At 33.9% G+C, this 25,721-nt stretch overlaps 1 protein-coding gene across 2 annotated transcripts in view; it reads left to right on the forward strand.

The window, feature by feature from the left end:
* LOC145266915 (helicase POLQ-like) overlaps positions 1–25,721 on the forward strand; it is a 146,914-nt gene that overhangs the window by 11,804 nt on the left and 109,389 nt on the right. For both annotated transcript variants that reach the window (XM_080122709.1, XM_080122708.1), the window contains exons 4-7: positions 3,472–3,802; positions 9,270–9,448; positions 12,428–12,628; positions 17,742–17,817. In XM_080122709.1, the coding sequence (XP_079978835.1) occupies positions 3,472–3,802; positions 9,270–9,448; positions 12,428–12,628; positions 17,742–17,817 (787 nt within the window). The remainder of the gene's footprint in view (positions 1–3,471; positions 3,803–9,269; positions 9,449–12,427; positions 12,629–17,741; positions 17,818–25,721) is intronic.

Below are 25,721 nucleotides of genomic sequence, written 5' to 3' on the forward strand. Positions count from 1 at the left end.
AATTTCAACATCTAATTTCTTCTCTTGGCTGATTTTGAAATGTCAAATTTTACTTCTATATAACAACACAAACAATATGTTGCCGTTATAAAATCTAAATTTAGATCTGAGGCTAAATTCTTTGTTTTTTCCAGATCTTGTGCTGATTAAATGCTGTCGAGGCCTTAGCTATCCTTGCATTTGAACTCATAGTCCATACTGTGTTTATGGAGTTTCCTAAATAGATGAAGTTGTCAGTTATAGCTTTTTCTTTTTGATTGATAAAAATGTTTGTCGGCAGCTGTGTTGTGTTGTCGGTGGTTCATATCGGAGACACATAATACAGAAGATGATATGACATTTATATACAGTTTACATCACGACGACGACTGTGCCGATTCCTGGGGACTCCATATTATTAATAATACGGAGCTGAGAAATTTATGCAACGGTTCTTGTTAACACAGATAGAGGGGAGATACATTATTGATGATTTTTTATTCATAGCAGTTGGTGATGATGATGATCAGGGATTCAAGCCTTTTGAATACATGGTCTCTTTTTTCCCCCCCTTACCTCCCAGGGGTATCAGTTCTCACTGTCGTTCTCCAACTCTCATCTCCCAGGGGCATCAGTTCTCACTAAGTCGCTCTCCAACTCTCGTCTAGAGAGAGAAGAGAGACAGTCAAAGTCAGACTCTCTTCTCTCTCTAATTACCCTCGAACCCTGTCTCAGTATATTGGGAATCTCCTTTCTTGATGACGTCAAAGCATGTCTCACCATGTAGAATTCATTCACGCGGATTTTACCTATGTATGTCCAAACACATTTTTTGGCAAACAAAGAAATTCCTCAATTGCATTGTATCATTTAACCTATTTTTTAATTATTGTTTCTAAACTGCATTGTTCATATCTAACTCTGACTTAAATAATATTTAGTATATACACCTATACACATATATATATATACTAGCATGTCAACCCGGCTTAGACCGGGTCATTCGTGTAACATTTCATTGTGTGTGGGTGGGTGTACAATCTATTGAGGAGTCTATATATCGTCGAGTGCGCAGATTCTTCTGTTGACAGATGACGGGATACATTTTATAACAATAGCATTTATAACAGAGATTGAGAGATAGGGTGTGTACAGCTTTTTTTAAGATGATAGAGGGGTCGAGGGGACACATACCAGCTGGTTGATTGATGAATTAAGAAATTCAAGCTTGTGTGACTACATGTTCTCATCTTCCCCTCTTCGCCTCCCAAGGGCATCAGCTCTCACTGAGTCTCTCTCCGATTCTCGTGTCTTCTCTGACTGTTCTGTCTAACTAACTTCGAACCCTCTCTCAATATATTGGGAATCTCCTTTCTTAATGAGATCAAAGCATGTCTCGCCATGTGGAATTCATTCACGTGGGTTTTACCTATATATGTCCAAACACACTTTTGGCAAATGAAGAAATTCCTCCATTGAATTGTATCATATAACCTATTTATTAATCATTGTTTCTCAGCTGTATTGTTTATATCTAACTCTGACTTAAATAATATTTAGTTATTTTCAAGAACAATGACAATCGTTCTACATTCCTAGGATTTCAATATGTATTCTTTTTTAACTATATGTTTGGGTGTTGTGTAGTGGGAGTTCATATCGGAGACACATAATACAGAAGATGATATGACATTTATATTCTGTTTACATGATGACGACTGTGACGATTCTTGGGAATTTCATATTATTATTATTATTATTATTATTATTATGAGGAGGAGGAAGAGACATTTCTGCAACAGTTCTTGTTAACACAGAGGGGAGATACATTATCGATGATGATGGAAGGGACACATAATACTTTGAGGAAGTTATACACAAAGTTCGTTTACAAGATGATAGACAAAATACATTCACCTTTTCCTTTTGGTGGAATGACGACAGACGAAGACAACAGTTTGCAAATATTAGATGTTTCTTTATTCATAGATGGTGATAATAATGGTCAGGAGTTTTAGCCTTTACGATTACATGGTCTCCTCTGCTCCCTTTTGCCTCCAAGGGCCGTCAGCTCCCAGTCTGACCAACTCAACTCTAAGTCGCTCTCTGACTCTCGTCTCTGTCTCTAACTTTGAATCCTGTCTCAATATGTTAGGAATCTCCTTTCTTGATGATGTCAGAGGCGTGGTCAAACAATGTGACTCCCTCACATTTCAAATTTCACTTTTCGCTTTTCACATGCATCTACGCACCTCTGGTAAACAAAGAAATTCCTAAATTAATTGTTTCATTTAAAACCTATTTATTTCAAAATCTAACCTATTTTTTATTGTCATATTGTCCATTCTTTTAACTGACATATTTAATACCCAGTTATTTCTAAAAGAATAAACAATCAATTGCATTCCTAAATTAAATATTATCTTTTTAGCTCTTACCTACTTGGGTCGATTCTAACTTTTTCCAAATATCATTTTTAAACTTATCTTGTTTCCTTTTTTACTTACTGGGGTCTGTCCTTTTTTACATAACGGCTGATGTGTTATCGAGAGCATGTGTAGAGTTTTATTATTGTCATTGAGACCAGCACTCCCTGCTTCAGTTTGGACTTTCTTGACAATACCTTGTAGGTCAGTGGTATTCAGTGTGTTCTTTTTGGATGATTGGTTATCGATCTGTGCCAATCATCCAAAAAAAAACAAAAAAGAATACATTAATTTATATATCTAGATCATTTGCTTGCACACTGAATGTATTACATGAGAACAGTTAATGAGATGAGAAAGAAAAATGTATTAAACATAAAAATCTCATAATCTGAAAGCTGTCAGTTCAACCCCTGTACAGGGCAGTACATTTTACTTTATCTTCAGTCACATCCCAAAATAAATTTTAGTAGTATATAACGCATCATAAGTCCTGGGCCTGACATTTACATAGTACCATTAATTAAAAAAATATTCATATGATTTTTGTAAAGTACTAACCTTCAAATGGTATGTATAAAAATTTGATTCCTATCAGATTATTAATTTTCAAATTACAGTTAAGTGGAGTTATTGTTGCTAATTTTGAAATGAATGGAGAAATTTGGAGTTTATATGTTGATAAAGTATTTCTTTCTGATGGGGAAACATACTGTTTATGTCAAGTAATGGCTTGATAAGTTATTTGGATTTTACTCTGTCAGAAACAAGGGTAAAGAAGTGGTATAGTGAGTTTAAATACAATGATACAGACATAGAGGCTACTGGTTGTTTGCAGACCTTAAAAGAATGGTTCAGAGAAAGAAACTTGCAATGGAGAAGAGGTATCGGAAACTGAATAAAATTTTTAGAGAAGTATTGGAATCAGTGTATCACTTTAGAATGAAACTATGTTGATGAAGAAAGTTGAGTTTTGCCTAAAAAATTTTTATTAATTAGGCCTGGGACTTATTGAATAAAGAGTTAACTAATGCACTTTGTATATATTTTTTATTCATTCAAACAGGGAAACTTACAAGAAGAAAAAGAATCTAAACAGGAAGGAGAAACAACAGTATCCAAGAAGACGGAACCAACTTCTTCGTCATCGTCACTTCTTAAAAACCGAATCCGCCAGCGTCTGTTCCAAAATGCCCAAGGGAAAAGTCCTGCATCACTGGTGCTTGATCTACAACAGGTGCAACAGGAAAAAAAGGCCCTTGCAAAAGAATGTATTGAGTTGTTTCAGAAAGAGAAAGAAGCAGGTCATACGACCCATGACCTTGGACCATTCTACGGACTGCCTTCAAAGGTTAAAGATCTCTTTGAAAGTCAGCGTGGAATTAAAAAACTCTACAGTAAAAATATTTTCTTTTCCTTCTTTTCAAAATTTTATTTATATAACTAGCTCTCTTGTACACACGCACACATATCATTAGTTATCATTCCAAAACAATAATTTATACGGTTTTTTTTGGGTTTTTTTTTTTTATCTTACACATGTTTCATTGAATAGTGGAAAAGCATTAAACAACTCCTTAGAGACATGTATTTCCTCAAAAAAACTGTTGGAAAGTTTTTTTTATGTAGAACGAAAAGGATTAAGAGAAGAAAAAAGATAAAAGGAAATATGGAAAATTGGCATAAACATAAATTATTGTTTAATAGCACTTCCCCTACCGAAAATAATTGAATTCAAAACGCATGTGGGGAAAACAGAGTTCACGCAGGCTTGAAAAGTCCTTGAATTTTGACTTTTGCCTTGAAAAGGCTTATTTCTATTATAATTTTAAAAAATCCTTGCAAATATAGAAAAAGTCCTGAAGAGGTCTTGAAAATTGTATTTTTTATGTCCAGTAAAAAATTTGTGTTAAAATATTAAAAATAAAATCAAAATAAATACTATTAATTTTTTTTACGTATTAATATAATATTTTTTTTTTTAATATTTAAGAGAAAAATTAAATACATTGTTCTGAAATTGCATCACATTATTGTGCATACAAGAGTTATGTCCTTTAATCATGAAACTACCCAATGTTACTCATATAATAACATCGGGTAGTTTTGTGATAAAGGAATGCAACTCTTGTATCCACAATAATAGTGAAAATAACAACATTTAATCGCGCATGGTTGGCCAAATATACATGGTCAGGGAATGTAAATATGATTGTCGGCAGCAACAACAGTAGTTGGTTGGTTGTTTTTGTTTTACGGCATATCAACCCTTTTTGGATTATTTAATGCCGAATCCAAAGATTTTGAAAAAAAAATTTTTAATAGAATATATTTGTTGTTTTCAAGTGATTTTCTATTTAACCCATAGTTGGGACCCTAACAGGTACTACCACTCTGGGTCAGAGTGGACCTGGGAACAATGGTAATTAAAGGGTGGCTCCACACTCCCCAAAGCCCACAAGCTGGGGCCTCACCACTGGATATAGTTTAAGGTCATATCCAGGACCCCCATTGAGGGACTTTTACCCTCTGCAGGGGGGCAGTCGGTGTATTCTAATGCCCCACCGACAGGGCCGGCAACAACAGTAGGCAGCCCAGGTGGAGAGAGGCGTTAAAAAGAAGAAGTGGTAGTAGACAAGCAGGCTTGAACCTGTAATACAAAGGAGAAAAAGAAGGATAAAAAGAAAAGTAACGTGCCGGTGCGTTGATGATGAAACCGGAAGTCACAAGTGTTGGAATTAAGGCTAGTCAATCCAACGGAGACAACGACTTGCGAAAATGTCAACGAAAAAAGCGACCCCACCTTGTAGAAAACAGCTGAGTTGAGGGTGAACGAATTAAATGTTTTTGGCCAATTTTTCGATATTTGTTGTCTGAGACATCGAGCTTCAAGACGATACTGATCTCATCAAGATCCGTCATGTCTGCCGAAAGTTTTTAGCAGACATACAAACATACATACACATAAACAGATGTTTCAGATTTATACAATAGCTTGGGTGCTCGGCGCTGCCTGATTGTTTGGAGGTATGTATTGAGCCAAAAAAAAAAAATTGATAGTAGGCAGTTAGGCTCGAACACGTGGTGCGAAGGCTGAAAAGAAAGTGAATGAAAGCCTGACATCTTACTCCTATTCCATGATGCAACCGGAAGTTTGGAACATTAAAATTAGGCAAAGTCAATCCAACCGATACAATGACTTGCAAAAATGGCTTGCAAAAAAATCGACCCCTCCTTGTGAAAAACTGCCCAGTTGAGGGTGAAGGAATTAATGTTTTGGGCCAATTTTTTTTATATTTGTCGTCCGAGACGTCAAGCTTCAAAATGATACCAATCTTGTCAGGTCCGTCGCCTCTGTCAAAAGTTTTTGCGAGACATACATACATACATACAGTTAAACAGACAGGTGATATTTATATTATAGATTAGACTAGTGGGGGGTATCCGGCATTGCCTGGGTGTTTGGAGGTGTGTGTGTTAAAAAAAAACCCACATTGGCCAGGTGTTTGGAGGTGAAAAAGAAAAAAATGTTTCAGTAGGAAGGTAGGATTGAACCCCGAAGCCTTGACACAAAGGTGGAAACGAAAGGGAAGAGGAATTGATAACCGTGTTAAGTTAAGGTTTATAGAGTGAAATACACAGGTGTAAGGAAGTTAAGTGGCGTGATGTTTGACCTAGTTTTGCGTTGCAAGCCAGTCCCCCGCCCCATCATTCGCTTTTCGAAGATGCGGTGATGGAAAAATAGTTGGTAAAAGTCGGGCAAATTAAATACACACGCCACACCCGTTCTTAAGTCGTAGATATTACGATTTAGATGTGATATAAAAGGTTTTAAGAAGGAGCAAACCGACCAAGAAGGCCGACGAAAAAAGCCTTTTGCAGACATACACATAAACTGCACACACATACATACATACGCACACACATTTTCGCTTTTATATTTATAGATGAAGCCTCTTTGAAATGTTTTGTTTATAAATACCGTGTTCTTCTTTTCATATATTCTACCATTAAAATGTGCACATTAAGAACTTCGCTATTTTAACAGTAATTTTCCTCACTTTGTATCTAAAACGAAATGAAAATTCCATGAGCAGAGTTTTTTTCTCACAACTGCTTGTACGTTGAACGCGATACCACAGAGTTGCTACTCAGCTGACTATAATATGGTCATTTTCAAGTTTAATGTAAACAGGTTCTTGATGATTTGTTATTTAAAATAAACTCCTCCAATTTCCACCTTCACCGATTATCATGGTCTTATTTTGCCTGACATGCATTAACCCTTATTCTTGAGTGTCTGATAAGTGGTGATAATTGTATAAAAGATATATATTCGATCAAACCGTATTCGTGACATAAATGAAGTTGCTTTAAGCTTAACATCTTTAAGAAATATATTGTGACGACAAGGAGTGAGGGGGGGGGGGGTGTTACCTGGTCCTATGAAAAAAAAAGCCAGAAGTAAAACCAAAAGCAAAATTTTCTAAGCAAAAAAATAAAAATAAAAAAAAATGACGCATGTTGTACGCAAACTCACATGACCTAAGTTAGTAAGCAAATGCGTTATTGATGGGACCACGAGAGCACAAATGCTATCATAGTGCAAATTTAGCTTTTTAAAACGAAAGAACATAATGACGGTGCAGTTCACAAACCATGCCGAGAGCAAGGTTTTTATCTGCCCCACCCGTTCAAACAAAATGATATTTCTATATGGAATAATTGACGATTTTTTCCAATTTTTCAATATCATGTGTCCGAGAGATTGCTCTTTCTAACGACACCATCTCCATGCCTATATGATGTGGATGACGAAAGTTTTCAACTGACATACAAACACACACACACAGACGACTGAGATTTATGTGATAAAAAAACATTAAAATCTAATTACTTAAAACAAAAAATCAAGTGTGACAACATACGGCGCTTGGTATTCTCAAATGGTCACCCATTTGGTACTGACCAGGCTCAACGTTGCTTAACTTTGGTGATCTGACAAGAACCAGTATCAACATGATTATGCTGAAACGTTTTGAGAAAAACATTCAAGATAAGAATAGTGTAGTATTGTTTTAACAATAAAAGTATTGTTTTAACAATAAAAGTCTAAGAAAAAAAGAAAAAGAACTGATTTTAATCATTTAATAAAAAAATTATATAATTATAATCTATATATATATAAAAGTGAACGTGTGTCTGTGTCTGTGTGTGTACATTTTCCTAAGCAATAACTCTGTCAATTTTTAGTCTACAGACTCGAAATTTGATATACAGGGTACTGAGATCTAGGAAAATCGTTGTGATCAGTTTTTGGACAGAAATTTGACTGTTAAGGGGTCAAAGTTCAACGATTTGACCTTTGAGAACTCTACCAAACTCCTCCGAGAATTTTGTATATAAATAATCGAAATTTTAGATATAGGTTCCTTGGACATGGATCTAACTTAATAACTTGATTTGAACCCAAACCAATAAATTTTTAGGGGTCATAATAGGGGTCAAACTTTAAAAAAATTGACCTCTGCGGTCTCTACCAAATTACTCAGACAATTTCTGGTCTAAACATTTGAAATTATACATAAAGGGTATTCAGAGATAGGGCAAGCTTTTTAATCGGTTTGTGTCGAAAAATTTTAGTTACCAATATATAAATGTACGTATGTATGTTTGCTTGTCTGCCTAAAACTTTCGATAGAGGCGTCGGATTTTACCAAGATCAGTATCGTTTTGAAGTTCAACCTTTCAGACGACAAATATGGAAAAATTGGCTAAAAACATTAATATCTTCACCTTCAACTGGGCACTTTTCTACAGGGGAAGATCGCTTTTTTCACCGATATTTTTGAAAGTCATCCTCTCCTTTCGATTGTCTAGCCTTAATTTAAAAATAAGTCCCTTCCGGTTTGGCGATGGTCGTAACAGCAAAGACGTCAGGTTTTTTTCCTGTTCTTTTCCTCCTTCGCAGTATTGGTTCGAGCATGCCTTCCTACTACCACTTTTTTTTTTTTTTGCTCAACAGACACATCCAAACACCCGGGCAATGCCAGGCTGAAATGCTAGTATATCTATAAAAGTGAAAATGTGTGTATATGTGAGGACAACTCTCAACCTATATACTCAACGAATTTTTGATCTACGGACCTGACATTTAGTATATAGAGTATTCAGCCATGTGGAAAACATAATCAGTCTTCATCCAGAAAAAAGAATGGCCTAATGGTTATTGTACTTGACTCATTGTCTTTAGGTTTTGGTTTTGGTTTGAGTATTTTTTTTTTTTTTACTTACAAGAAGTGAACTGTTTAGAAAAAACATAATACTTGCATGCACATGTCTCAGTTTCTTTCTGCTTTTTTTACTTTTTTTTTTTTTTTTTTTTTTTTAAAGGAATTTAATGTAAAGTTTAATATCGAGCAATGCCGGGTACATCTGCTAGTATAAATACATATATATATATATATATATATATATATATATATATATATAATTATATATTTGGTTTTCTATATTTTCAAATTAAATTTGTGAAATAATGTTTACAAAGATGTGACTATGTTTCTCTATTCAATATTTTATTTGACATAATTTAGAAAAAACATGATACTCGCATGCACATGTCTCAGTTTCTTTCTGCTTCTTTTACTTTTTTTTTTTTTTTTTTTAAAGGAATTTAATGTAAAGTTTAATACCGGGCAACGCCAGGTACATCTATCTGCTAGTATATGTATATATATATATATATATATATATATATATACATAATTATATATTTGGTTTTCTATATTTTCAAATTAAACTTGTGAAATAATGTTTTCAAAGATGTGACTACGTTTCTCTATTCAATATTTTATTTGACAGACTGGCAAGAGGAATGCCTCTCCCTCCCTGCATTAATATCCGGGGGTAACCTGATCTACTCACTCCCGACAAGTGGTGGAAAAACGCTTGTGGCTGAAATCCTAATCCTGCGAGAATTACTTTGCAAGAAAAAAAATGCCTTGCTCATTCTACCGTACATCTCCATAGTTCAAGAAAAGGTATTTTTTTTTTCTGAATTTTTGCGATGAGAATTGATAATTTGGATTCATCGAACAACTGTTCTCATAGTTTCACGACGTTCCGGCCGATGCAATCTCTGACCTTCTTCGGGTGTATCTTGTAATCTGTAGTAATAAAAAGTAAGATTGCACTGTTGTGTAGTCGGATACGTATTGAGACAACATATATCGGGGACACATAATCCAGAAGGATGACCATACTGAATACATCATGACGATGACTGTGATGTTAATTCTTGGCGACTTCATATTTTAACATGAGATGTGACGTGGACAGTTCTTTTTCGCATGGAGGGGATGAACACATTATTTATGATGATGAAGACTCAATACTTGGAAGGGGATGTTACACAAAGTTCAATTTACAAGATGATAGACTGCGTGATGTATAATAACTGAAACGTACTTTACCTTTCATGTTTCAAAGACGACAAACGAAGATGAGGTTTATAAAGGTCTTTTGTTCCATGCAGATGATGACGATCAGGGATTCAAGCCTTATAGATCTATATGGTTTATCTTCCCCTCTTCACTTCCAAGAGGCTCTCTGACTCTCAGTCTGACTGACTGTCTGACTCTCTCCTCTAACTCTGCGCGACTCTCTGTAACTTGAACCCTCTCTGAATATATTGAGAATTCTCTTTCTTTTATGACATCAAAAGTGTGCCCCACCATGTGATCCACTCACATGGATTTCCATATGTATATCCAAACACGCTTTTGACAAACAAAGAAATTCCTAAATTGAGTTGTTCAATATCTAACTTATTTTTTATCGTTATTTCTAACTTGCATTGTTCATACCTAACTATGACAAAAATAATATTTAGTTATTTCCAAGAACAATCGTTCTGCATTCCTAGGATTTCGATATGTATTCTTTTTTTTAACTTTTCTTACTGGGTTCGATTCTAACCTTTTCCAAATATCATTTTAAAACTTATCTATTTTGTTCTTTTTATTACTGGGATCTGTCCCCTTCCATGTAACAGAACATCTAAAAACAAAAAAAATGAATTTAATGCTCCTCAAATTCATACTAGAATTATCTGCAATTGTGGCTTATTGGATAAAGTACCCGATAAAATTTAGTTCTAAGTTACACTCTGGAGGTTGAAGGTTCAATCTTCAGTGTGAGCAATACTTAAGATAGTTGACAGATCGTTGTTTTAAATATGTGGTTTTAAGCCAAAACAACAGTACTTATTTGCCATGTCGAAAATAGTAATATATCCAAAATTTATGAAAATTCATGAAGTGGAACAATTGCTATTGTGTTTTAGTAAAAAAAAAAAAAAAAAGTCTATTGCTATCGGCTAAAACAAAACGTATGCCTTTATAGTGACGAAAAGGAAGATAAGTATTTCCCCTGTATTCACAATCTTCAAGATGTTCACATCTAGGGAAAATCCCGTTTCCTCCTATTTTCCGTAAAAATTATTTTCTACTTGATGAGTTTTTTTGAATATATTACTATTTTTGACATGACAAGTAAGTACTGTTGTTTTTGTTTAAAACAGCATATTTTCAAAAAAAAATCGATCCGTCAACTCTTATCTTAACAAGCACCCAAATTACTTAGCACTTCTACTCAGTTATGGCTGAGGCAATGAGAGCATGCTCCTCCTGCAAAAAAAAAAGTCTTCCGTTGTAAATCCTGAACCAATTTCCAGGTTCAACAAGATGTACCTGAAAAAGGTTGAAGTGAAATATTGTGAAATTAACATTCAAAATTAGAACAGTAGTTTGAATAATCCAAATAATCCAAATTTTCAGATAATGTTTCTCTAGTTTATTATTATTATTATAATTAGCAACAATTGTAGTTTGTTAGTATTATTATTTTATTATTATTATTATTATGTTCGTTAACTGCACTGTGTTTTACACCGTTTTATTTCTTTTTTATTTTTCACTTATGAGCGGGCTTTTGCACCAAAGCTAGTGAGCATAGTCAAAGAGTCAATTAGATGGAAAGCACCTGGCATAAGGTGTTTGCTGTGCCAAGCAGAACTGACTTCTGGAGTATGGTGATGTTGTACTTGATTCTAAGGGTGTACAATTGTTTCTGAAGATCATCTTTAATTGAGTCAAACGCGCCGATGATGATTGGCATGATGGAAGTTGTCTTATTTAACAAGCTAGAAATCTCCATCCTCAGTTTCTGTTCTCTTTTTTTTTTTTTGCCTGTTAAGTTGATATTATTTGGACAAGCCATATCAATAATTTGGCATTGGTCTTTTTGTTCACAACTGCAATATTCAGTTTCCTGTGAGTTATCTCTCAGTCACACTAAACCATGAAATCCCTGGGTAATGTTGGTACCACTTGTTTGTCACTTGGATTCCAAACTTTTGGCATAAACTTCAATGCAGATTTGCACATACGTTGTCATGGTGACGTTTGTATTTTTTTGACCAAGTGTAAAACATCCATGAACAATGTGTGAGACGGTTTTAGGAGCTACATTATTATCACTATTATTATTTTATTATTTTGTTTTCATTATTATTTTTATTATTATTTTATATTATTTTATTATTACTATTATTATTTTATTTTGTTATTATTTTTTCATTATTATTTTTTATTATTATTTTATATTATTATTTTATTATTATTTTTATTATTATTTTATTATTTTATTTTATTATTTTATTATTTTATTATTATTTTTTCATTATTTTTTATTATTTTATTATTATTATTTTATTATTTTATTATTTTATTATTTTTTCATTATTTTTAATTTTTTATTATTATTTTATTATTATTTTTATTATTATCTTTTTAATTATTCTTATTATTAGTATGTTATTATTATTTTTTATTAGGACTACTACTACTACTACTACTACTACTACTATTACTACTGCAAACAACAATAACACAGAAAGTCAGCATCATCCAGGAGGTGTAACTTTCAACTTGAATGTTTCTCTCTTTCTAATAATGCAGGTCAAATCCCTGTCAGAAATGGCAGTTGAGTTGGATTTCTTGGTAGAGGAATATGCAGGCAGCAAGGGCCGTTACCCCCCTACAAAGCGCAGACAAAAGAGTTCTCTGTACGTTGCAACCATCGAGAAGGCACACAGTCTCGTAAACCAATTTATTGAGCTCGACCGCATGAACACTTTGGGTCTAGTCGTCGTTGATGAGGTAAGTTGTTTTATGAGTATTTAAATGGAATGTGCTTTGATCAACTCTTTGCATTGGTACCCCCTTGACATATATACTTTCGACAAACCTGTTCAGCAACAAAATCCCACCACTTCACTGTAGAGATTTCTAAATGCTGGAAAGTCTTCCACTCTAATGGTTTCTTTCCTCGGATTGCTAAACCTTGGAATTCCCTCTGTTACCTGCTTCACTGACTGTGTTACAAGAAAAGAGCCCTTTTCTTGGAAGTAAGAAAAACATGAGATAAGTATAAATGAGATTAGGATAGACCGAGATTCGAACCTTGTAAGCAAGGTTCAGAAATAGATTCAGAAATGGAATTTAGCATTGTTCAGTTTCACATAAAGTAGTTTCTTAGTTTTTAATTTATCATTCTGACGTTTCCTCTTAGAGGGTCAGACGATAAGGCCTTAAGGTAATTTTAATAATTTCACCTGCCCGTTTCTTGTTTTTTTTTGGTATTTAAATTAAATTATATATATATATATATATATATATATATATATATATATATATATATATATATATATATATATATATATATATATATATATATACAGAGAGAGAGAGAGAGAGAGAGATATGATCAAAATTTGCTTGTTAAATTTCGGTAATGCTCATATACCAATTAAATCAAATCAATATTAAATCAACATTGAGTATCAGTACTAATAATCGATCACCTGTGTTATAATTTCGCAATAACAAAGACAACGATATATTATAAACGGTTTATCATAAGATATATTTCTTCAAGTTCTAATCGTTTCTTAACCATTTGGACTAGCGTAAACATTATTTCGTTAAAAAATATTCAAAAATGGCTAATCATCAGAAACAAAATACAAATGTTTTTCTTACTTACAAGAAAAGAGCCCTTTTCTTGTAAGTAAGAAAAACATTAGATGAGTATAAATGAGACTAGGATAGACCGAGATTCGAACCTTGTAAGCAAGGTTCAGAAATAGATTCAGAAAAGAATTCTCCAGTTTCACATAAAATAGTTTAGATATGTTGTTGCAGAAGGAATTTTAATGGTTCAATTCTTTTTATGAAAACTGAATTAAAATAAGGTCAGTTAGAGAAGAACGAACAATAGCAAATTAAAAACATATTGAAAAATAAGTTAGGTCGAAAAATAGGTAAGTACGAATTCTTTGTCTGCAGAAATGGTTTGGAAACATGTGCGAACCATACATGTTCAGGCCACATGGGTCGATCACGCTTTTCGACACACATATGACGTCATGGCAGAAATGAATTCTCAATATAGGAGCTAGAGTCGAAGATGAGTTAGACAGAGTTGGAGACGAAGATAGGAGACAGAGCTGATATGGTCAGAGGAGGGTCCCTTTGGAAGCAAGGGAGGAAGTTTTACTCATGTAGTCGACTTTGAATTCCTGGATGTCATCATCATTGCGACCGGTCAAATAGAATAAAAGAACATCATATTTTTGTAACTGCCGTCTTCGTGTCGTCTTCCTACAACAAAGGTAATATGTAATCATCTTGTATAACTCATCATAAGTAATAACTGCCCTCTCCTCGCTATATGTTAAGAATTTACAGAAGTGTATAAGTGTCTCTTCTCTATCTTCCCCTCATCATCTTAAAAAGAACCCAACGACACAACAACTGTACTGACATGAAGCCGTTTAAATGTAATGTAAACCAACAGTTATCTCATCTTCCCTAAACATGGTTCGAAATATCAGCCCTTTACGTCCCAGTACAGGATGGAATAATAAATTTATGCCCCCCCCCCTCCCAGGTCCTGGATATGATCTTAGACTATATCCAGTGGTGAGGCCCCAGCTTGCGGGCTTTGGTAAAAAGCGAGAGGTAAAAACATTATTTGCTGTGGTTGTTGCTAGGCGAGTTTTTGCAGTAAATCTTTTACAGAATGAACCAGGAATTGGAGCTCAGTCGAGCATGTTCAGAGATGCGCCACTGTACAACTCATGCTCTCTACTGATCCAAGTTATGGCAACAGGACCATTGCCAGCACCGTCAAAATGCATCGCTGGATTGCCACCAATAACAGGGACGTGCTCAGCTACGGTTATGGTCTTTGGTGTGGTTTCACGTGGGGGCCACATCATGCCACCTCACATCTTTGAAGTCGGCTTGAAGTCAGCACCAAAGTGTACCTGGATGTGCTGAAGAATGTGGTTGTTGTTAGGCGAGTTTTTGCAGTAAATGTTTTACAGAATGGACCAGGAATTGGAGCTCAGTCGAGCATCTATGATGAACACGATTATACACCAAAACGAGGCTAGAAAGGTCTCTGTTTGGTTTGGAAAATCATTGCATCTCATTAATTCTTTACCATAAACTATATCCAGTGGTGAGGCCCCAGCTTGCGGGCTTTGGGGAGTGTGGAGCCACCCTAAAAATGACATTGCTCCCAGGTCCTCTCTGACCCGGAGTGGTAGTACCTGTTAGGGTCCCAACTATGGGTTAAATAGAAACCGACTTGAAGACAACAAATATATTCTATTAAAAAAATTTTTCTTCAAAATCTTTGGATTCGGCATTAAATAACCCGAAAAGGGTTGATATGCCGTAAAACAAAAACAACCCCCCCCCCTCTCCCAAGAAAACAACACTACAACTTTATTTTTAAACTTTTATTGAAAAATCAATTCAGTTAGCTTGATTACGTAGTACAGCTGACATCTATTCAGTGTAGTCACCTTCAGCCTCAATCACCATGGTATCATGTCTTTTTCACAAGTGCCTGCGGGAGCTTGGCGAATATTCGATGGATGGTGGGGATCAGGCTGCCTTTGGTGTTGTGGGAGGTCATGTAGATGATGTTCTCGACATAGGACGAAATGAAGTAGTCCAGCTGGTTTAGGTCAGTGGGTGGTCAGTGAGAGAAAGATAAAAAGTCATAGCACTCCTTTGGAAGCTAAGTCTGGATCTCCTGAGACTTGTGGACCAGTGCCGGGTCCTGCTGCCACACCCAGAGTCTGCCAGCGGTCACCTAATAGCACCAGAGGATCAACACACTCTTCAGCACATTCAGGTACACTTTAGTGTTGACTTTCAAGCTGGCTTCAAAGATGTGAGGTGGCATGATGTGGCGCTCACTTAAAACCACACCAAAGACCATAACCGTGGCCAGAAACTTTGTTTTAATCATTCTGGGCATGTCCCTGTTATTCGTGGCAATCTAGCGATGCATTTTGAAGGTGTTGGCAATGGTCCTGTTGTCATAACTTGCATTAGTAGAGAGCATAAGTTATACAGTGGCGCAACATGTCCGATCCCGCTCGTTGAACATTGTGTCACTTTCAGACATGTTAGAAGGCTTCTATCACTCGTGGGATTTGAACTTTTTTTTTTTTTTTTTTACACAGTGATCACCACTTATCAAGGCCAGGAAGCCACTCAGGGATAAGGGTTATCGTAAGTACATTAAGTTAGTGAGGAGATTTGCTGAAGTGTTTACCTAAAGGGGCGATTCATTAGGAATTTGTTAACATTGGACTTGAAGACATCCAAGTTGTAGTCCGGAGGGAAGCAGGCAGACGGAACAGAGTTCCACAGGCGTGCAGTTCTAAGAAAGAAGCTTTGTTCATGGAATCCGCGTTTTGATTTAGGCACAGATATAGAGTGGGGGAAATTTTTCACAGTGGATTCAGCTAGACGGGTGTTTTTCGTGAAAGATTGGCGAGGGGGGACCAGAGATTGGAGTTCAGACGAGCATCTGCCATGGAAATAACGATAAAACAAGGACAGGCTCGCAACGTCTCTTCTGTGGGAGAGAGGTTGCAAGGTAGAGAAAAGGGCATCCCCCACTAAGCCACGAAGTCTATTTTGTACTCTGTCAAGGCAGGATAGGCTGTTTTTAGCAGCTCCTGCCCAGATATGGCCAACTAGTAGAAGATCTACAACAAGAAAAGAAAACCGGTTTTTATTAAATGGAAATGGTATTATGACGAGATCCCTGGCGACACCAGATGATCTTGCTTTTCAAATAGAGGATGAGGCATGGGGGGGGGGGGACATACTGACACTTGGTCAAGGAAAAACAGATGTTTATGAGAGAAGAAATAGTGAATATTTTGATGGGAAAGAAATAAATAAATGATAATGAGATTCTCGAGTTGGCAGAAAAAGCAATACAGGGTCGCCAGCCGAAAATGTTGACTCATGGAGATAAATAATTGTCGCTTATCACATCAGGGCCGGGGTGGGGTCTTTAAGAGAAAGACAAACGAGAATTTGTTCCGACGGTTAAAGATCTGTTAACAACGAAGAGGTTGTTTTAAAACCCTGTTGAGTGACATGGTCGACCTGGAGGTGACATGATAAGTAACACCTCAGTGCAATAAGGGTTAAAAATTGGTATGGATAAACGCCGAGAGAAGGAGTAGAAATTAGGGAAACAAAGAGAGAGAGAGGGAGAGGAAAAAGGAAAAGGGAGTACAAATTGATATGATAAAAGAAGAGAGGGAGAGGAAAGGAAAGGAAGGAAGAATAACTCCAAAAAGGTGGACGGAGGAATTACTGTTTTGATAAAAACAAGACACTTAGCTAATTGTTGTCTTTTTCGCTGATTCCTTCCCGTGGACGGACGGTGGATGGAGAACAGAGAGCTTGGTAAAGGAAACAAAACTGCCAACCCCCTAAGTTGCATGACCAGACAGTGTGTAACTATTATATTGTAAAGTCAAAGACAATAATCAATTCTGTGTTAACCAATCAAGTTTTGACTTTCTTTTCTTTGATTGGAACGCCGTTGTGAATGCAATATATTTCTCCGATAGTCCAGGTGACGGTTGGAAGCTGATTTGAAAGCAGAACCGTGAGGAGACCGACGACGACCCGAAGATGAATTCGACCACTAGACGAAACCACGGGTAACGCCGCATGTATCGGCTACAGGTGCACTTCAATCACGAGCCTATGCACCTGAGCTGAGCTGCACTGGGGGTGTTACAGTATCATGTTGTCTTTTCTATAGCGATAATTTTATCGTTTCACCTTGTATAATTTTTCTTATAATTTATATACTTAGCTTTAGTTTGTGAATGTCTCTTTTAATGATTGTTGTTGATTTTCTAATTATTTTATTTCCAAGTTGCATATGTTGGGTGAAGGTGGTAGTCGTGGAGCTATACTAGAAACCACACTGATGAAAATTTTAAACAGTGAATGTAAGTATTATATATTATATTTCTATTAGTCTAGCTGTCTGTTTTTCTGTTCTACTTTTTCTCGGAAATTATTAGGCCGATCTGGCTGAAATTTTCTATTTGTTATAATAAGATGCAGCAGACTAAGTATTATGGTATCCATTTGATACACAGTTAGGGATTAATAGGGATTAGTATGTGAAGTCCACTTCTCTGAAACTACTGTACTGATCTGGCTGGAATTATGGTACTTGTACAGTTTAATCAACACATTAAAAAATGAAAATATCAAAAAAAAAGAAAAGGTTATATTGTACATATCTGTTATGTAATGAAGATCCCCCTTAGTTTTCTTCTTTTTTTTTTACAGTGAAAAAATAATTTGCTATCATACCGAGCAAAAGGTAGTCATGTTTCGATTTTTAGGAAGATAAGCTAGTATTAAAAATGGGAGGTGGGGGGGAGTGTCGGCGCTTTAAACTGAGTTATCTCCCCATGATGTGTTTAAAAAATTCAAAGATGGCTACCTTCATTGCGCTCTCATAAAAACGTGTTTTTCCGCTGTAAAAAAAAAAAAATACTCGATCAAATTAAGTGCAATTTTTTTTTCAAAGATCTTCAGTCCATAACGGATAGGTACAATATAACCTTTTTTCAATATTTTCATTTTTTAATGTGTTGATTAAACTGTACAAGTACTGAAATTTTGTATGACCCTTGCTTATGAGAAGGTGCAGTGAACTAAGTAATATGGTATCTTTTCAGTGAATAGTTAGAGATTAATGCGAACTAGCAAAACCTGTATAAATTCTAAAAATGAAAAATATATTTAATCAACAAGTTTTGATAAAGCTGATATTTTTCTGCATAGTTTTTTAAGCAGAAAAATCTATAACATGCAACAAATATGAGTTTATTAAGATTTCTATGAAAATAGTGTCTATTGTATTTTGAATATATTACTGACATAAATGAGATAAATTAATAAGTACTAACAAATACTCAGAAAGTAATATTGTGCTACATAGTTCAATACAAATAATAAAATCACATTGTAAGAGACGATTTACTCCTTTAGTCCTGCACCTCTTGGTAGACAATGTTCATTTTTTGCTCCACTTCTTTCGAGGCTATAACTTTCGCCCATTTTTCTAATTTTTTTTAGATGAGGCTCGATTATTTTGTATTGTTTAGATTATTCGAATTAATATTCTCATTTGATATTAGCCTCCACCATGTTATGACCGATGTAACCTCCAGCCTTCTTCAAGTATATCTTTTTCAATTTAGGAATTTTTGTCAAGCTCAGGCACCTATAGTAAATTTTAAATTTTAAACTGAATTCTTTTTTCTGTTATTCTATGGATGTAGATTGTTCTTGTTTCAGCAGCCATGACTGAATAGTAGTTTTACTTAATTTTATAATATGACGTTTCTGAATTTTTGAGATGAGGATTGGTTATTCGTATTATTTGGATTCATCGGACTATTGTTCTCATCTTCAGCGTGATTTTCACAACGTTTCAGTTGATGTAACCTCCGACCTGAAGTAAACAAGGTTTCCATTTAAAATTCCGTCCAAATTGCAGAGTCCGATAGAAACATTCCTGAGTTTGACAAAGATACACCTGAAGACGGTCAGAGGTTACAGTGACTGAAACGTTGTGAAAATCACTATCAAGATGAGAACAGTAGTCCGATGAGTCCAAATAATACAAATAATTTTATGATGTTCTTAGTTAATGTTGCCTGTAGTAAGGGTTGAAACTGACATCTCCAGAAGAGTTAATTCTAAGTGACAGTTTTCTGGAAGTTGAAGGTTCAATCTTTACTACAGGTGATAATAACGTAAATTAGCACTTTTACATGATCGTGGCTGAGAGAATGAGAACAATCTACCCTGTGGATTAAATGAGAACTTAAGCTTGAAATTCTTCTGTATACTGTCCAGATTTAATCTTTCTCACTAGGCCACACTCCTTCACCGTCGTCGCACCATTATATTTTTGTGTATCAGTGTGTTATCATTCTTTTATATGCAGCTGAAATCTATAAGTTGTATTCCTGTCTGTCTGTTTGTTCACAATTTGATTAATCTATATACATAAAAGCGAAAATGTATGTATGTATGTATGTGTGTTCGCTTTCTCTGTATGTCAACAAAAAGGCTTTTTTAGAGAAGCGGTCGCTCGCTTCACAACTTTTTAAAAACTTTTTATATCACATATAAATCGTAATATCTCACAGTTAACAACGAAGCTCGCCTGTCTATTTAATTTGCTCGATTTCGGAAAGATAAATATTCAATATTTGTCGTTCGCCGCATGTGGGTTAGTCTTTTTCCTATAACATCTTGGGTGGGGGGGGGGGAAGCGTTCAGCAGTAAATGAATACTATCCCGCAGTCAAACTTGACCTCATTAATTCATTGAAACGGGCACCTGCTAAATCCAAGTAATTAAATAAATTCAAACATGTTTCCGTTAGCATCTCGCGGTGGGGCAATGGTTAACGTCGCACGTTTTTTTTTTTTTTCACACTTTAATTTACAACTTTGCCTCAAGGGTTCGCGTTCAATCCTCATACTTACTTTTTTTTTTTTAACCCCCCCCCCACACCTCCAAACATCTGGGCAACGCCGGGTACCCCTCGTTAGTATATATGAAAGGTACACTGTTTCAAAAATTAATTTTCATACTGAAAGCAGACTTATATACCATTTTTATTCCAGCATGATTTCTATATATAATCTGTATTCAAAAGAAATCTATATTCAATGAGTAACCTGATTTGCATATTACATTAAATAAAATTTATTTTAATAATTAGCTTAATTGCCCCCTCCCCCACAAACGATGGATTAGACCTAGTAATTCACTCTCATTCGTCAGTTTGTTTGTTCCCACTTTTCTCAATAACACCTTGGATTTTTTTTTAATTTTGCAGAAACAATAGTCATGATGAAAGTCAATTTTTGCCAGAACGGATTTTCTGGGATAACTCTGGTTAATTTCTTTTGAATATAGAGTTCAGTAAATTATCTCATTTGCATATTATATTAAAAAAAAAATCTATTTTGATAATTAGTTTGATTGGTCCCCTGACAAAGGAGGGATTGGACCTAGTAATTCACTCTTATTCGTCTGTTCTTTTGTTTTCACTTTTCTCAATAATCATGCCTTTTATTTTTTAAAATTTTGCACAAACATTAGTCATGGTAAAAGTAAATTTTTGTCAGAATGGATTTTCTGGGATAATCCTGCTTGAACCCCTAGAAGGCATTATAGGGGTAAAATTTGCCCCCAAATCATTCGTTTGTTCATACTTTTCTCAATAGCCACACTTTGGATTTTTTTGAAATTTTGCTCAAACATTAGTCATGGTGAAAATAATTTTTTTTTACTTGTGGAGGAGAACCATGCATGCCCTGCTTATTTGCTGTAATGATATCATTTAAGTGCTCTATTTAGAAATATTATTTAAGTTTGATTTATTTAATTTATTTTTGACTAGCATTTCAGCCTGTCGTTGCCCGGGTGTTTTGAGGTGTATGTTGAGAAAAAAAAAAAAATGTTGAGGTGTATGTTGAGTAATTTGGTAGAGACCGCAGAGGTCAATATTTTTAAACTTTGACCCCTATTATGAGCCCTTAACATTTATTGTTTTGGGTTCAAATCAAATTATTAAGTTAGATCCATATCCAAGGAACCTATATCTAAAATTTCACGTGTTTAGACCCAAAATTGGCAGAGGAGTTTGGTAGAGTTCTCAAAGTTCTTGTTGAACATTGACCCCTTAACAGGCAAATTTCTGGCTGAAAACGGATTACAAAGATTTTCCCAAATCTTAGTACCCTGTATATCAAACTTCGAGTTTATAGCCTGAAAATTGACAGTTATTGCGTAGGAAAATGTACACGGACAGACACACAGACGCGCTCACTTTTATAGATATATAGATTATTAATAGCTGACAACAGTTGCATTTAAAATCAAGAGTAAGCTTATTTATTTAATCTATGAGAGTTATTTCGTGTTTGATTTTCATAAACCAAAATGTATATGTTTTGTACTTCCCTACATCCAACATGTGATAATTTTTTATAACAAGTTAGAATATTCTGTGTATCTTAAATAGTATCTGACTAATCCCTTTGCCCGGCAATATACTTTGACTCAACAAGCCAAGTATATACAGCTAGTATAACAATTGTTAGCGAATGGATAGAGAGAGAGAGAGAGAGAGAGAGAGAGAGAGAGAGAGAGAGAGTGTGAATTATAGTGTAGACACGTTGACCGGAAGTCAAGATCAGCTGATTTGATTGCGTGTGAGTCATGTGATCAAGTTAGCTGAATCGAGGAGATTTGGTTGCGACTTGGACGATAGCGGACGGCTTCGCCGTTGTCTCCTTCCCTTCGCTGGGGGGGGGGGAACAAACGCTGACGTGGTAGAAATAAGACCTAGTAGAAAAAAACAACACAGGCCAAATTCACTTTCCTTACTTCTGCGTACAAACTGGAAGGTGAATAAAAAAACTATAGAACCAATTTCTTGTCTTGGAGTAAAATAAATCTTCGTCCCCAAAAACAGGTATCAAGTCTCCCTCCCAGACGTGAATTTCCAGGTGGACCAACAAAATGGCAGAAGGTATGTTCAAATGATATGTCACACACATATTCACACTTAACAGCATATGAACATATGTAATAGAAAGACCATTAGAGGATCACACACACTCAACGTCATTAACTCTGATAAGATAATCAAACACTCAGTCTTCTATAAATAGACACGTTTTAATATATCATCTCCATTCCAATTTCAACCAATATACAACAAACGCTCATTTTATGATATGACACAACGTAACACAATTATAAAATGCAGAATCTATGAAAATTCCAGAGCGATATCTTTCATATGTAATATATTGCTGCTGGGCATTCTGTGAACATTCAGCATGAATCAAAACCCCGCGATTCGTCAGTCGCCTGATTAATTGACCTCCTCAACTCTTCAGAGTCACAACCTTCCTTCAACTGTCACAAACTCAAAACTGTCCTCAACTTTCGGAAACGCAAAACTTGATACATCTTTCATATGTAATATATTGCTGAATATACATCTTTCATATGTAGTATATTGCTGAATATACATCTTTCATATGTCATATATTGCTGAATATACATCTTTCATAAGTAATATATTGCTGAATATACATCTTTCATATGTAATATATTGCTGAATATACATCTTTCATATGTAATATATTGCTGAATATACATCTTTCATATGTAATATATTGCTGAATATACATCTTTCATATGTAATATATTGCTGCTGGGCATTCTGTGGACATTCAGCATGAATCAAAACCCCGCGATTCGTCAGTCACCTGATTAATTGACCTCCTCAACTCTTCAGAGTCACAACCTTCCTTCAACTGTCACAAACTCAAAACTGTCCTCAACTTTCGGAAACGCAAAACTTGATACATCTTTCATATGTAATATATTGCTGAATATACATCTTTCATATGTAATATATTGCTGAATATACATCTTTCATATGTAATATATTGCTGAATATACATCTTTCATATGTAATATATTTCTGAATATACATCTTTCATATGTAATATATTGCTGAATATACATCTTTCATATGTAATATATTGCTGAATATACATCTTTCATATATACATCTTTCATATGTAATATATTGCTGAATATACATCTTTCATATGTAATATATTGCTGAATATACATCTTTCATATATACATCTTTCATATGTAATATATTGCTGAATATACATCTTTCATATGTAATATATTGCTGAATATACATCTTTCATATGTAATATATTTCTGAATATACATCTTTCATATGTAATATATTGCTGAATATACATCTTTCATATATACATCTTTCATATGTAATATATTGCTGAATATACATCTTTCATATGTAATATATTGCTGAATATACATCTTTCATATGTAATATATTGCTGAATATACATCTTTCATATGTAATATATTTCTGAATATACATCTTTCATATGTAGTATATTGCTGAATATACATCTTTCATATGTAGTATATTGCTGAATATACATCTTTCATATGTAATATATTGCTGAATATACATCTTTCATATGTAATATATTGCTGAATATACATCTTTCATATGTAATATATTGCTGAATATACATCTTTCATATATACATCTTTCATATGTAATATATTGCTGAATATACATCTTTCATATGTAATATATTGCTGAATATACATCTTTCATATGTAATATATTGCTGAATATACATCTTTCATATGTAGTATATTGCTGAATATACATCTTTCATATGTAATATATTGCTGAATATACATCTTTCATATGTAATATATTGCTGAATATACATCTTTCATATGTAATATATTGCTGAATATACATCTTTCATATGTAATATATTGCTGAATATACATCTTTCATATGTAATATATTGCTGAATATACATCTTTCATATGTAATATATTGCTGAATATACATCTTTCATATGTAATATATTTCTGAATATACATCTTTCATATGTAATATATTGCTGAATATACATCTTTCATATGTAATATATTGCTGAATATACATCTTTCATATATACATCTTTCATATGTAATATATTGCTGAATATACATCTTTCATATGTAATATATTGCTGAATATACATCTTTCATATGTAATATATTTCTGAATATACATCTTTCATATGTAATATATTGCTGAATATACATCTTTCATATATACATCTTTCATATGTAATATATTGCTGAATATACATCTTTCATATGTAATATATTGCTGAATATACATCTTTCATATGTAATATATTGCTGAATATACATCTTTCATATGTAATATATTTCTGAATATACATCTTTCATATGTAGTATATTGCTGAATATACATCTTTCATATGTAATATATTGCTGAATATACATCTTTCATATGTAATATATTGCTGAATATACATCTTTCATATGTAATATATTGCTGAATATACATCTTTCATATGTAATATATTGCTGAATATACATCTTTCATATGTAATATATTGCTGAATATACATCTTTCATATATACATCTTTCATATGTAATATATTGCTGAATATACATCTTTCATATGTAATATATTGCTGAATATACATCTTTCATATGTAATATATTGCTGAATATACATCTTTCATATGTAGTATATTGCTGAATATACATCTTTCATATGTAATATATTGCTGAATATACATCTTTCATATGTAATATATTGCTGAATATACATCTTTCATATGTAATATATTGCTGAATATACATCTTTCATATGTAATATATTGCTGAATATACATCTTTCATATATACATCTTTCATATGTAATATATTGCTGAATATACATCTTTCATATGTAATATATTGCTGAATATACATCTTTCATATGTAATATATTGCTGAATATACATCTTTCATATGTAATATATTTCTGAATATACATCTTTCATATGTAATATATTGCTGAATATACATCTTTCATATGTAATATATTGCTGAATATACATCTTTCATATGTAATATATTGCTGAATATACATCTTTCATATGTAATATATTGCTGAATATACATCTTTCATATATACATCTTTCATATGTAATATATTGCTGAATATACATCTTTCATATGTAATATATTGCTGAATATACATCTTTCATATGTAATATATTGCTGAATATACATCTTTCATATGTAATATATTTCTGAATATACATCTTTCATATGTAATATATTGCTGAATATACATCTTTCATATGTAATATATTGCTGAATATACATCTTTCATATGTAATATATTGCTGAATATACATCTTTCATATGTAATATATTGCT

This window comes from Euprymna scolopes, chromosome 42 (assembly GCF_053919585.1).
Source record: "Euprymna scolopes isolate OS-2025 chromosome 42, ASM5391958v1, whole genome shotgun sequence".
Lineage (NCBI taxonomy): Eukaryota > Metazoa > Mollusca > Cephalopoda > Sepiida > Sepiolidae > Euprymna > Euprymna scolopes.